We start from the raw sequence: 14,315 nt of genomic DNA on the forward strand, positions 1-14,315 counted from the left end.
AAATATCGATGATGAATTATTAAAAAAAAATAAAAGAATAATAAAATATAAAAAAATAATACTACAATATTAAATATGCTTTTGACTTTCAAATTCATTTATATAACAAAAATATTAATTAAGTATAATCAATAAATATTTTTAATTTATTAATAAAATTTAATTTTGATTAATAAATTAATTTTTTTCAATAAAAATCTAAAATTACTAATTAAATTTTAATAAAAAAAAATTGCTAACCAAATCTAATTTTAAAAAATTAAAATTATCAATTAAATCCAACGACTAAAAAAATAAGATTTAATCTATAAAAAATTTAACTTTTTTTTCCCAAATATAATTTAGTTAGTAAAAATTAAAATTATCGATGAAAATAAATCTCGACTAAAATTTATTTTAACTATACTTTTAAATATTAAATATATAAATTCATATGTTTTTAAATTAATATTCATATTTGATTTATATAGGTATTGATGCGGATGTAGCCTTTAGGATTTGGTAGGAATTAAGAATAAAGGGGAGGGGTGTTTTGGTCTTTTGAGGATTAGGGTTTGGAGTCTATAGGGGCACTGTTCTTCGTGTCCAGGAGGTAGACCCGACCCCGGGCCGGGTCTGGCCCGAACCCGAACCCGGCCCAGGCCCGTAACCGGGTCAACGGGTCGGTTGCCCGTTGACCCGGTTCGCCGGGTCGAACCAGAACCGGCCCGGCAAGTTGCCGGGCCGGTTCCGGTTCATGGGCTGTAAACCCGGCGAACCGCCGGTTAACCGGCGGGTTGAACCGGCGGTTCAGCCGCAAACAAATATATATATATTTTTAAACGGCTTGAACCGCCGGTTAACCGGCGGTTCATAGGCGTTGGGAGGGTTTTTTGGGTATTTTTTTTCAACGGTTAGGATCATTTGACCGTTTTTTGATCAATGGCTATGATTTAGTGTCTGTTACTATCAAAACTCTATAACTAGAGAGCTCATTTCATCATTTTTCACACACATCTTCTCTACTCTTAATCTCATTTTCGTATTCTCTAATCTCTGCACGCTTTCGTTTTCAATTTTCAATTACAATGGAAGGAGGCCGCGGAGGTGCATAATCTCGAGCTCGGAAGGGAAAGCAAATAATGAATCCGCGGGAGGAGGACCCCAACATTCAATCCACCGATGATGAGATCGAGCATCTTCCGAATCCGACACATGAAATACAAGGAAGTACTGATGCAATTACTTCTAAGGTTCGGGAACTTCCTCCTCTAAAGTCTTCTATTTTTACTAAACATTTTGAGAAGGTCACTCTTCCGTCGGGAGAAATGCGTGCAAAATGTAAGCACTGTAATGCTTCCTACAAATTCCAAGCCAGCGGCGGCTATGGGTCGTTGAAACGACATGTAGAAACGAAGCACCCGACGGAATATGGACTCGACCGTTCTCAAACACAATTATCAAGATTTTCTTCAACTAGCGGTAGTACCGATTCCGGTTTATTTTTATATTCGGATAATAAATTAAGAGAATCATTAGCTAAATTTATTTCCGTAGAACATCTTTCTTTTAGTTTTGGATCTAAATGCACATTTGAAGATTTTTGTAAAGAATCTCTTAATCCATGTGCTAAACGTGTTCCTAGAACTACACTTACTCGTACAATTAAAAAATTAGTAAAACAAGGAAAAAAGAATTTAATTGATGAATTTAGTAAATTAGATAATAAAGTTTCTTTATGTTCCGATATTTGGAGTGATAATTGGCAAACACATTCGTATATGGGTGTGACTTGCCATTGGATCGATAACTCTTGAAACCTCCAAAAAAGATTATTAGCTTATAGAGTTTTTGATGAATCACATAATGCTCATAATATCGCACAATTATTATGTTTAATTTTAGAAGAATATGATTTAACTCATAAAATATTTTCAATATCATTAGATAATGCTAGTTCTAATACCGCTTGTATAGATGATCTAAATTTGTTTGTCAACCTATTATTGGAGGTTTATTTTTTCATATTCGTTGTGTATGCCATGTTTTAAATTTATGTGTTCAAGATGGTTTAAAAATTTTAGAAAGTTATATTAAACCAATTAGAATTGTAATTTCTTATTTATGGTCTCATCCATCTATAATGAAACAATGGGGTATGTTTTATAAAATTAATGGAATGAGACCTAAAGAATTTCCACGTGATGTACCAACACGTTGGAATTCAACATACAAATTATTACAAGATTCATTTCAATATAAAAAATTATTATGTTCATTTTTTGCACAAAACACTAATACTAATATATATTTATTTTCACAACAATGGAATATTTGTAGTAGTATTTGTGAAATTTTAAAAGTATTTAATGATGCAACCGAACAACTTTCCGGTATTTATTATCCCACTGCTCAATTAGTTTTAGAAAAAATTTCTAATATAGTATTAGTTTTAAATGAACATATTAATAATGAATCTTTATCTCCTTGCATCTTAGCTATGAAAACTGAATGGGAAAAATATTTTTATTTAATTCCTGAAATTTATTTAATTGCATTTGCTTTAGATCCTATATTTAAATTAGAAGTTTTACAAGAAATGTTAACTTTATATTATGACGCTTTAATTCCAATTAAAGATTCTTCTTCCCCTGATCCAGTTAATATTATATATAATGTTAGAATTTATTTATATGATATTTATAATCAATATTATGCAAAATATGGAACACAAATTAATATTTCTGAAATTCAACAAACTACTAGTAGTAATTTAAAACTTACAAAAGCACAACTCTTATTAAAAGAATGGACAAAAAGTCCACGAGGATCCTCAAGTTCCACACAGGAACTTGAGAATTATTTTACGACTTCTTTTGATTTTAATGAAGCAGATAGCGAAAACTTCGATATCTTAAAGTGGTGGTCACAGAAGGCTCAAAGCTTTCCCGTTCTCTCCGTGATCGCAAAAGAAATTTTAGCTTGTCCAGTGTCAACTGTTGCTGTGGAGCAGACGTTCAATGCCGGCGGCAACATATTAGATGAACGACGATCAACTTTGTCTCCTGACTCATTGGAAGCCCAAGCATTACTGGACGATTGGACCAGAGCGGAGAAAAGAATCCAAGGAATGCAACTTTCAGATGACGAAGTTGAAGATTTTGATACTGAAGGAACAAATACGACAGGAACAGGGAATGTAAGTGAATGAAAATGTAAAAGGATAAAAATGTAAAAGAACTACGTGGGCTTTAATTCCCCTAAAGGGATACGTAGGCAACTTAAATAAGTGCAAGCCCTTTTTTCAATAAATTTTAATTTCTAATTTTTAATGTTTAATTTTTAATTTTTAATTTTTTTTAACATATTAATCTTGAACCGTGACGAACCGTGAACCGAACCGTGAACCGGCGGTTCTGAACCGTGAACCGTAACCGTCTTGGGCGGTTAAGGTTAAGGGTCGACCTGCCTGGAACCGTCGAACCGGCGGTTCCGAACCGTCGAACCGTCGGTTCCGAACCGTGGTAAGGTCTACCAGGAGGAGGCCGCCGCCAGGTTTAGGTAAGGGGGGGGGGGGCTGAGTGCGCGTTTTTGGTCCGCGGCCGAGGGGACCTTCTTCCTCCTTCCTCGTCGGCGCCGACGTCGACCGCCTGCCGCTCCTCTCCTCTACCTCCTGTCCCCCGACCTTCCTTCCAGCGCCGACGCTAGGAGGAAGGGCTGATTTGTGCTTGGACTTTAGGCCGACGCCGTCCAGCCGGCGCTGCTGCCTCAACCTGGTGCGCCGACGTCTGCACCTTCGACGTCGCTCCTACTGAGCGTTCCCGGCACCGGCCATCTCTGGCTAGCAAGTTTTGCCTCCACCTCCAGCAACATCGTTGCCTCCTCCGGCGGCCGTCGGCGCCTTCCCCAGCATCCGTCGGCACCTCCCGCCATCGAGGAGCTATGCCTCAGCCTCCAGTAGCGTTGCTTCCGCCTCTGGTGGTCGCCGACGCCACCTCCAGCGTTCGCCAGCACCTCCGGCGACCGCCATCTCGCCACCTTTGGCGGCCATCGCTGTCGTCATCTCTAGGGATTGCCACAGTCGCCTCCCGCGGTCGACCTCGCCGCCTTCAGCGGTAGTCGCCACACGCCGTCATCACCCTCCGGATAGCCGTCGCCTGAGTGCTTATGTTTCGTACTATTTATTTGATGCGGCCTGCGAGCCGATAGAGTATTCGGCCTTCGAGGCCATTATTGTATTCCGGCCTTCGTGCCCCTAGTTCGCCCTGCGAACCAATGCTGTAACTAGACCGCGCGCCGTCTCGCGGATCCATATCACGCCCGGCTTCGAGCCACCGGATCCAGCTACTTAGTTGGTGGACATCTATCCACTCTCCAAGGTCATGACGACTCGATCCGCATCTCGACCAGCTCACCGATCCATCCGAGGGCGCCTCCCGGGGCCAGGGTACGTCATCGTACTCCTCTTATGTTTATTTTCTTGTTCTGCTATTATTCAACTGCTTATACATCTGGGGGATCCGCCTCGAGCATCGAGATACCAAGGACCGGGGTAACCCGGTCGTTGGATACAGGTACCGTTGACTAGAGGACTTCGGGCGACTTAGTCAACGCAGAAGACAGCTCGCCACCGGGTCATGAGGATGCGGTTAACCATCCAGACACGTCACACCGGCAGGTCCGTCTTCTCAGCATCCCGACAGGATCAAATTGACATCGTCTGTGGGAACGCACCTGATCTGGACGTGAAGATGGACGACGCCGGAAAATTCTACCATCCTCATGATCTCGGTAGGTTTCGATGAATGTGTCATTCTCCTCACTCCACGGGTATTCGAGAGTCGAGGAACTGAACCAGATCCTTTGCTGGTCGGCAGGTCAGTTTTTGCGTTATCTTTTCTCTTTCAGTTATATGATCTGCCCTAGTTCCTCGATCGAAGACCCCCGTATCGATCGGCCGGGCGTATATTATCCGAGCCACGGGCTCGATGTCGAAGACCTCGTACCGATCGACCAAGCATATATTATCCGAGCCACGGGCTCGATGTCGAAGACCCCGTGCCGATCGACCGGGCGTATATTATCCGAGCGATCGGCCCGGTTTGAGTTATGCTTGAAGACCGTCGAGCGGCGACGTTAAACGCCAGAGTCGAGCCGGCGACTATAAATACCCGACTTGAAAACCGTCGAGCGGCGACGTTAAATGCCAGAGTCGAACCGGCGACTATAAATACCCGGCTTGAAGACCGTCGAGCGGGGACGTTAAACGCTAGAGTCGAACCGACGACTATAAATACCCGGCTTGAAAACTGTCGAGCGACGACGTTAAACACTAGAGTCGAACCGGCGACTATAAATACCCGGCTTGAAGACCGTGTAGCGGCGACGTTAAACGCCAGAGTCGAACCGGCGACTATAAATACCTGGTTTGAAGACCGTTGAGTGACGACGTTAAACGCCAGAGTCGAACCGGCGACTATAAATACCCGGTCTGAAGACCGTCGAGCGGCGAAGTTAAACCCCCCGCCTTCACAGACCGGTCCGTCGGATATTCTATCTCCCCCGTTCGGGGTCGAGCTTATCAGAGCATCTATCTCCCCCATTTGGGGTCGAGCTTATCATAACATCTATCTCCCCCGTTCGGGGTCGAGCATATTGGATCTCCTATCTCCCCCGTTCGGGGTCGAGCGATCGTCGATGTTCGCAAATCAGCACATCAGATTTCCTATTTTTCCCTGGTTGGGATCAAGGCGTCATTGCTAGCCTCGCACCAGCTTATCAGACCTGCTATCTCCCCCGTTCGAGGTCGAGCAAACTTCATTCCCCCACTCGGGGTCGAGCGGCCTTCATTGGTCGTGGACCTGCTTATCAGATCTCTCATTTCTCCCGTTCAGTGTCGGGTGCTTCTCATTGGTCATAGATTAGCTTATAAGAGCATCTTATCTCCCCCGTTCGGGTCGAGCTATCTCCGATGGTCGCAAACAAGAGTATCTCCACTGGTTTCGCACCAGAATATCTCAGAGGCTATGCGCCCGGTCGGCTCACTACTTGCGCATCCATGCGCCTTCGACTCACGGGTTACACTCCAGTTCATCTCACGTACGATACGCTCGTTCGGTCCACGACTTTCCTTTTTGCGCGCACTCGATTTCATGGGTGATGCTCCCGCTTAGTTTTCGGACCCCACTCCTACCCAGCACTGCTTCATCTCTCGCTCGGTATTTGTCCAAACGCTCACTGGCAGTTCGCCCGATAGCTTGCCTAGCAACCGCGCGGCACCATTTTTCGTCGCTCGCGCGATACTACTTGAGTCACTTGCTCGGCATCGTTATGACTACTCGTTCGACGTGATAAGACTAGCTCAGTGATCTGATTTCGCGTTCGGTAGCGATTCTGTTTTGGGCTTGGTCTAGTCAGTCGGACTCGCACCTCCTTCGACTAGACTTGAAGGGGAGGCTTGTGATGCGGATGTAACCTTTAGGATTTGGTAGGAATTAAGAAGAAAGGGGAGGACATTTTGGTCTTTTAAGGATTAGGGTTTGGAGTTTATAGGGGACACTGTTCTTCGTGTCTAGGAGGAGACCGCCGCCAGGTTTAGGGTGGGGGGGGGGGTTGAGTGCGCATTTTTGGTTCGCGGCCGAGGGGACCTTCTTCCATCTTCCTCGTCGGCGTCGACGCCGACCGCCTGTCGCTCCTCTCCTCTACCTCCTGTCCTCCGGCCTTCCTTCCAACGCCGACGCTAGGAGGAAGGGGCTGGTTCGTGCTTGGACTTTAGGTCGTCGTCGTCGTCGTCCAGCTGGCGCTGCTGCCTCAGCCTGGTGCGTCGGCGTCTGCACCTTCAACGTCGCTCCTACTGAGCGTTCCAAGCACCGACCATCTCTGGATAGCAAGCTTTGCCTCCGCCTCCAGCAACATCGTTGCCGCCTCCGGCGGTCGTCGGCGCCTTCCCCAGCATCCGCGGGCACCTCCCGTCGTCGAGGAGCTCTGCTTCAACCTCCAGTAGCGTCGCTTCCGCCTCCGGTGGCCTCCGACGCCACCTCTAGCGTTCGCCAGCACCTCCCACCGCCATCGCCGCTCCCAGCGGCCACTGTAGCGACCTCCGACGACCTCCATCTCGCCGCCTTTGGCGGCCATCGCTGTCGTCATCTCTAGGGATTGCCACAGCCGCCTCCCGCGGTCGACCTCGCCGCTGAAGTCACCACATGCCGTCGTCACCCTCCGGATAGCTGTTGCCCGAGTGCTTATGTTTCGTACTATTTATTTGATGCGGCCTGTGAGCCGATAGAGTATTCGACCTTCGGGGCCATTATTGTATTCCGACCTTCGTGCCCCTAGTCCGGCCTGCGAGCCAATGTTGTAGCTAGACCGCGCGCCGTCTCGCGGATCCATATCGCGCCCAGCTTCGAGCCACCGGATCCAGCTACTCAGCTGGTGGACATCTATCCACTCTTCAGGGTCATGACGACTCGATCCGCATCTCGACCAGCTCACCGCTCCATCCGAGGGCGCCCCCCCTCCGAGGCCAGGATACGTCATCGTACTCCTCTTATGTTTATTTCATTGTTCTGTTATTATTCAACTGCTTATACATCTGGGGGATCCATCTTGAGCATCGGGGTACCAGGGACCGGGATAACCCGGTCGTTGGATACAGGTACCATTGACCAGAGGACTTCGGGTGACTTGGTTAACGCAGAAGACAGCTCGCCACCGGGTCATAGGGATGCGGTCAACCTTCCAGACACGTCACACCGGCAGGTCCGTCTTCTCAGCATCCCGACAGGATCAAGTATATATATATAGATATATATATATAAAATTTGTGGATCCCAATATAATAAGGGTCCTAGGTATAGATCTTAATAGCCTATGTCTTAGTCGGCCCTGACCAAGAGTGACTTAGCAACTCATATTGGCTCAATCAAAAGTGACTCCACGGTTTGGAATGACTTGACTAGGAGTGATGACTCAGCTTCAACTTAGCTCCAACTCGTCTCAAAATGACTCGGTTTTGGCTCAACTCGAAATGACTCAAGACTTTGGGTCTAGATACGTGTGGTGAAGATCTTCAAAGATAATGGAGTCACCTTTGTTTCGATTAGTCTAATGCATTTATTCAATTTTTTTTCCTTTCATGTTTCTAGAAGATAATTAGATGTTTTTAACGGGACAGATTTAGAAATTAGAGAAAATTGTATTGATCACGAATTGAGTGAGTTCGCCAAAGACATTTCAGAAAAGGTCTAAATTCATTTTGTATCATTAAGTTACCGTCTCATTTTTTTCCTATATTTTACTAAATTTTAAATTTTTATTATTTTTTATTACCAGAGTATCCTACGGGTTCCATGCCCTTCGACCGCATGAGCCTCGCACCTACTCGAGACACCAACGTCATGCTTTTCGCTCTCCCATTCGACATCATCCCACTCAGTACTCGATTGTCAGGTCAGCATTTTACGATCGCCCGGTCGGCATTCTCTAGGCCGCTCGTTCAGCACTCTTGTAGTCGTCCTACCGGTATCGCTCAGCCGTCCGTTCGGCCACACACATGAACTAGGTCGAATGCTTGACATTCTCTAGATGGTCTGGTCAGTATTTTACGATCGATGGGTTGACACTTTCTCGGTCGCCCGCTCGGCATCACCCGCTCGTTCGCCCGGTCAGCATTTTATGGTCACTTGGTTGACATTGTTGGGTCGCCCGATCACATTTTACGACCATTCGATCGATATTTTTTGGTGGCCCGGTTGGCATTCTCCTGATCCCTCAGTTAGCCTTTTCGCGGTCACATGCTCTGCCTCGCTTACCCAGCGTCTCTCCGCCTGATCGACATTCTTCCAACTACCCCGGTCGACACTTTTTCGCTCGGTCTGCTCGGCATCCCACGTGTCACTCGGTCGATTATCATTTTACTCGTCGCTCACTTGACGTTTTTCCATTCGCTCTACATTGATCCGGTTGTTGACTCGGTATTATTTCTCATGGTTCACTCGGCATCGCTACCATCTCTCGTACGACACCATTACTATAGTGACCACTTGCGAGGCATTATACAAGGGGTTTAGCAATTTGACCCTGATATCGAGAGCGATTCAGCTTTCGTGACGACTATCTAATCAGTTGGATTTGCGCCTCCTTCGACTAGACTTGAAGGGGATGCTTGTGATCCGGATGTAGCTGAGGGCATAGGAGTAATTAAGGAAAAGAAGAGAACATTTCAGTCTTTTGGCATGAGTAGGATTTTGTTTTTAAAAAGGTAGCACTGTTCATGGGCTCGAGGGAAAAAAGGGGGGTTGGTTCGTTTGTGGGAGGAGGCTGCCGCCACAGCCACAGGGAGCACGCCACCACCCCGTTCGACGTCCCCCCGTCGGAGGCTCCCACCACCAGCCTTCGTGGTTCCCAGCCATCACGACTCGCAATAGACGATGCTGCCGCCTACGTCGCCTCCCTTGTCACTGGCGAGCCGCGACCCTTCTCTATTTTCTCCTCTATTCCTTTCCCCAGCGGCCTTCTTCGACTCCTCATGCACAGGGGGAGAAGGGGCTGGTTTTGGGCGCCGCCACCACAGCAGGCGAGCCTTAACACCCTCACCACTGACCCGCCAGTGCCAGCGCCGCCCAGCCGCCAACACTGGAGCCTCCAGCCGCCGACGCCACTCCCGGTGAGCCACTTCGCTGTCTTCGTCGTTCATCGACGACTGCTGACACCAACCGATGCTGGTACGCCCTTTTTGCCCAGTTGCCGCGTCATCCTCTCCCTTCCCAGCGCCGCTGCAGGAGCATGCAGCCTCCTCACGCCGCCATCGCTGCCTCCACCGGCTGCGGATGCCGTAGCCGGTGCCTCCTGTCGGTGCCGCAGATGCCTCCAGTAGCTGCCGACACCGCCTCCAGCGGGTGTCGCCTCTAGCAACAACTGCAACCACCTCTAGCGGTCGCCACCACCCTCCGGCCAACCGTCGTTTGAGTACTCAGGTTTGTCTACTCTGGCCTTCGAGCTGAGATCGATCGGCGCTGGTACGCCCTTTTTGCCCAGCTGTCGCGTCATCCTCTCCCTTCCTAGCGCCGTTGCAGGAGCATGCCGCCCCCTCACGCCGCCACCCCCGCCTCCAGTGGCTGCGGATGCCGCTGCCGCTGCCGATGCCTCCCGCCAGTTCCGCCGACGCCTCCATTAGCTGCTGACACCGCCTCCAGCGGGTGTCGCCTCCAGCAACAACTGCAGCCACCTCTAGCGGTCGCTGCCACCCTCCGAGCAGCCGCCATTTGAATACTTAGGTTTGTCTACTCCGACCTTTGAGTCGAGATGATCTTCGGCCTGCGAGCTGATGTGGTTCCGGTTATTGAGCCATTGTATTTCACTCTTCGCACCGCTATTATGATTGTGAGTTACTGGTATTATCCGGCTTGCGTGCCGTGTGTCGGCCTGCGAGCCGCTGTCACCCTTCGGCCTACATGCCACATTTTGGATCCATGTTGCACCGGATTCCATGTTGTCACCCCTAGATCCGGCTCCTCAACTGACTCACACTCATCTACCTTGCACGGTCACGATGACTTGATCAACATCCCGACTATCTCACCGATCTATCCGAGGGCGCCCCCTCGGGGCCAGGGTATGTTACCGTATTCATCCTTTACTTTACTTTATTAGTCCACTATTCATTCAGCTGCTTATATATTCGTGGGACCCGCCTCGAGCATGGGGATATCAGGGACCAAGGCAACCCGGTCGCTGGCAACAGGTACTGCTGACCAGAGGGCTGTTGACGACTTGGTTAACACGAAAGACAGCTCACCATTTGGGTCATGGAGGTGCGGCCAACATTCAAGACACGTCATTCTGATAGTTTCGTCTTTCCAGATTCCCGACAGAATCATATAGTTTAACTAATAAAAATTTAAAATTATTACTAAAAATAAATCTCAATTAAAATTTATTTTAACCATAATTTTAAATATTTAATATTCAAACTCATATGTTTTAAAATTAATATTAATATTTGATTTATATAGATATATAAATGTAAAATTTGTAGGCCCTAATATGATAGGACCCTAGTTATAAGCCTTAGTGGCCTATACATTGAGCGATGCATGATTAAGAGTGACTTAGCAACTGGCTCGATCAAAAGTGACTCCATGGCTCAGAATGACTTCACTAATGATTCAGCTTCAACTTAGTTCCAACTCGTCTCAAAATGACTCGTTTTGGCTCAACTTCGACTCAACTCGAAATGACTCAAAACTTTGGGTCTAGATATGTGTGGTGCAGATCTTTAAAGATAATATAGTTACCTTTGTTTCGATTAGTCTAATGCATTTATTCAGTTTTTTTTTTCCTTTCATGTTTTTGGAAGATAATTGGATGTGTTTAGCTGTGACATATTTAGATATTAGAGAAAATTATATTGATCACAAATTGAGTGAGTCCGTCAAAAGATATTTTAGAAAATGTCTAAATTCATTTTGCATCATTGTCTCATTTTTTTTTTCTATATTTTACTAAATTTTAAATTTTTATTATTTATAAAATTATTAAATTAATTTATCGATATTAATTATTTTTTTATTATTAAGTTGTGCTAAGAAGTGGTCTGACTCTTTCTTAGTCATTGTTTAATTACGTAGATGGCCGATATAGACTTAGACTTAAGTCAGAGTCAAGTATTTATTTCACGTCTGAATTACGTATAGTCAGAAAATGGTTTAATTTGATCAAGCAAAATAGAAGGAAAAAACAAATGCAGTCGGACTCGTGGCTGTGTCAGAGTCATCGCAGAGGGCCAGCCGTGGCGCCACGGAGGGCCGTCGGATGACCGTGCTCATGTTTCGTCCTCTGATATGAAATTTCTAACCCGGTCTATGCGTGCGAGGCTGCCTCTCGCTGCTGGTCGCTGTTGGTTGGGTGTCAGAAAAAAAAATTAGGGAAAAAGGAAAATTCGTGTCCGTCAAATTTAGACAAATAAAAAATATTTAATAAAATATTCTGTGAAAAAAAAATAGTTCCGTCCTCGATACAGATGAACAACGAAAAGAATGAATAATTTATTCCTCTTTATAAAATAAAGGTGGAAAATTTTTCCACCTGAAAAACTTTCTTCAATTTTTATTTTTATTTATCTTTATCCTCCCACTTAAACAGAGGATTGTTAACGTACCAGATAACTCTATTATTTGAATTTGCCAGCACTCATAACAATACATAAAAAAAAAATTTATTAAATATCCTAGATATATATCGAATCTGTCGTCTTAAATTCTAAAAATAAAATCTAATTAATTTAATCTTAAAATTAAAAATAAATAAATAAATAAAAGTTAATGTATAGTTGCAGAGACTGGAAGCGAAGACTAGTAATTTCATCACCCTCTTAAAATTCAACTAAACAAGTCAAGAGGGCCTATTGATTATAAGCCGCCGCTAGAATCGAAATAAATGGCAACATATCGAGTCCCCCAGATGGACACAAATTGTAGGGTCAGCATCACTATGAAAGCATGCCCCAGCTTCACACCAATTTCCACCCCCTTTCTTTCCAAAGGAAACATGTAGATGGATGAAAGGCAAATTCAATGAAAACACTTCAATTGCTAAACCTATGCTTTCCGCAACTACAGAGGTGACCGCTCCTTCAAGCCTAAGAAGTTCGTCTCTCGCGTTCGAATTATTAAGGATAGAAATTACTGCCTCTAAATTTAATCGGATAATGAAAATTGAATACATGAATAATTTTTTTTTTTTAAAAAAAAAGCCCCTCAGTGGGCTCACATTGTTTATATGATAACTTAGTTTTATTTGGAGGCATATTCCACTCAGAAAATATTATAAAATTCCCCCAGCAGGCCTGGCCTGTTCAATATCTGCACTTCACTGGAACTTTCCTTCCCCTTGCTCCATCAAAGGCCAAACCCATCCTTTCTCTTAACTCCTTGATGACTATAAAACTAAACCCCAGATCCTCAAAACCGAAAAGAAAGAAAGAAAGAAAGAAAGAGATCAGCGATCAGCCTTTCGGTTGCTTCCTTTGCTGCAGTTCGACAACAAAGTAGTAATGGAGAAGATTCACTTCCCTGAGACGATATTCACAATTCACCAAGTGCTCATCTTGGTCTCGATCCTAGTCAAGGACTTGTCTCTCAAGTCCATGTCCTTCCTCCAGGACTTCGTCGGATTCTGCACTTGCATGTCCGTTTTGCATCATGATGATGATGATGAAGATCAGAAACAGCAGCAGCAGCAGCAGCTACAAGAGCCGCCTGTGCAAAATGCTGCCTCTGTTGAGGGTCTCCGAAGAGGGGACTTGGAGCTAATTCTATCAAGAATGGGCTTGGGTCCGAGCGAAGAAGATGAAGAGGAGGATCTATACGAGCTCCTCCCGAACTTGTTCGCGGAGGAGGAGCCGAGCTTGGAGGAGCTGAGGCAGGCCTTCTTCGTCTTCGACAAGAACGACGACGGCTTCATCGACGCCGGCGAGCTGCGGAGGGTTCTCTCGGAGCTCGGAGTCCGAGATCAGAGGTTGGATTTGGACGCCTGTGAAAGGATGATCCGAGTGCATGACCGGAACCGCGACGGGGTGATGGATTTTGGGGAGTTCCTAAGGTTCATGGAGATCGGTTTTTGTTGATCATATATTTGAGAATATGATCGATCCGTCCGTTGGAATCGATCCATGTAGTGATCGCCTTTTTATACGTAACGACTTAACGAGGGACTGATCTGCATGTTTTCTAATGCAATCGATCGCAGGCAGAGTTCTTGAAAGCTGCCATACGCTTCTTGATGAGGCAAGAACAGATGGGAATTGTTCATCTTCTTTGCTAAAATATAATATAATTGTCATTTTTTTTACATATTAAATAGAGATAATCAGATTAGTTGTGCGAGTTAGAAGGGATAGATTTTATGACCGTAAATGAGTCAAATAAAATAAATCAACCATTAAAATGGTCGTTCAAGATTAGTTTTTTTTTTAACGGGTTTGAGTTTGATTTATTTTAAATGTTTGTTTAATTATTTAAAAATATTACATTTTAAAAGTTATTTGATTAATTAATTAGTAAATTGGATATTATAATTTTATTGAATGAATATAAGTAAATTTTCATCTAAAAGTGAAGTTGATTATTTTTTAAAAAAAAATAAAAATAAAACAAGAAAAACAAGAGAAGGAACATCTGTAATTAATTTTTTTTCCCCTCTTTTTGTCAATTAAACACAAGGATAAAAAAATGATAAAAACGAGTTTGAAACATCGACCATTGACCGTAAACAAACTGAATAATTTTTCCACATTCAACTTTGTCTGTTATCCCTCAAGAAGTTTGAAAAAAAATGAT

General features: G+C 44.9%; 1 protein-coding gene across 1 annotated transcript; it reads left to right on the plus strand.

Annotated features, from left to right (window-relative positions):
* The first annotated feature begins 10,281 nt into the window (after positions 1–10,281).
* Positions 10,282–13,603, plus strand: LOC122022882 (centrin-1-like). Its single transcript, XM_042580993.1, has 3 exons — positions 10,282–10,591; positions 10,646–10,752; positions 13,202–13,603. The coding sequence occupies exons 1-3, from the start codon at positions 10,282–10,284 to the stop codon at positions 13,601–13,603; spliced, it is 819 nt and encodes a 272-aa protein (XP_042436927.1).
* Positions 13,604–14,315: the final 712 nt, after the last annotated feature.

This window comes from Zingiber officinale, chromosome 9B (genome assembly GCF_018446385.1).
Source record: "Zingiber officinale cultivar Zhangliang chromosome 9B, Zo_v1.1, whole genome shotgun sequence".
NCBI lineage: Eukaryota > Viridiplantae > Streptophyta > Magnoliopsida > Zingiberales > Zingiberaceae > Zingiber > Zingiber officinale.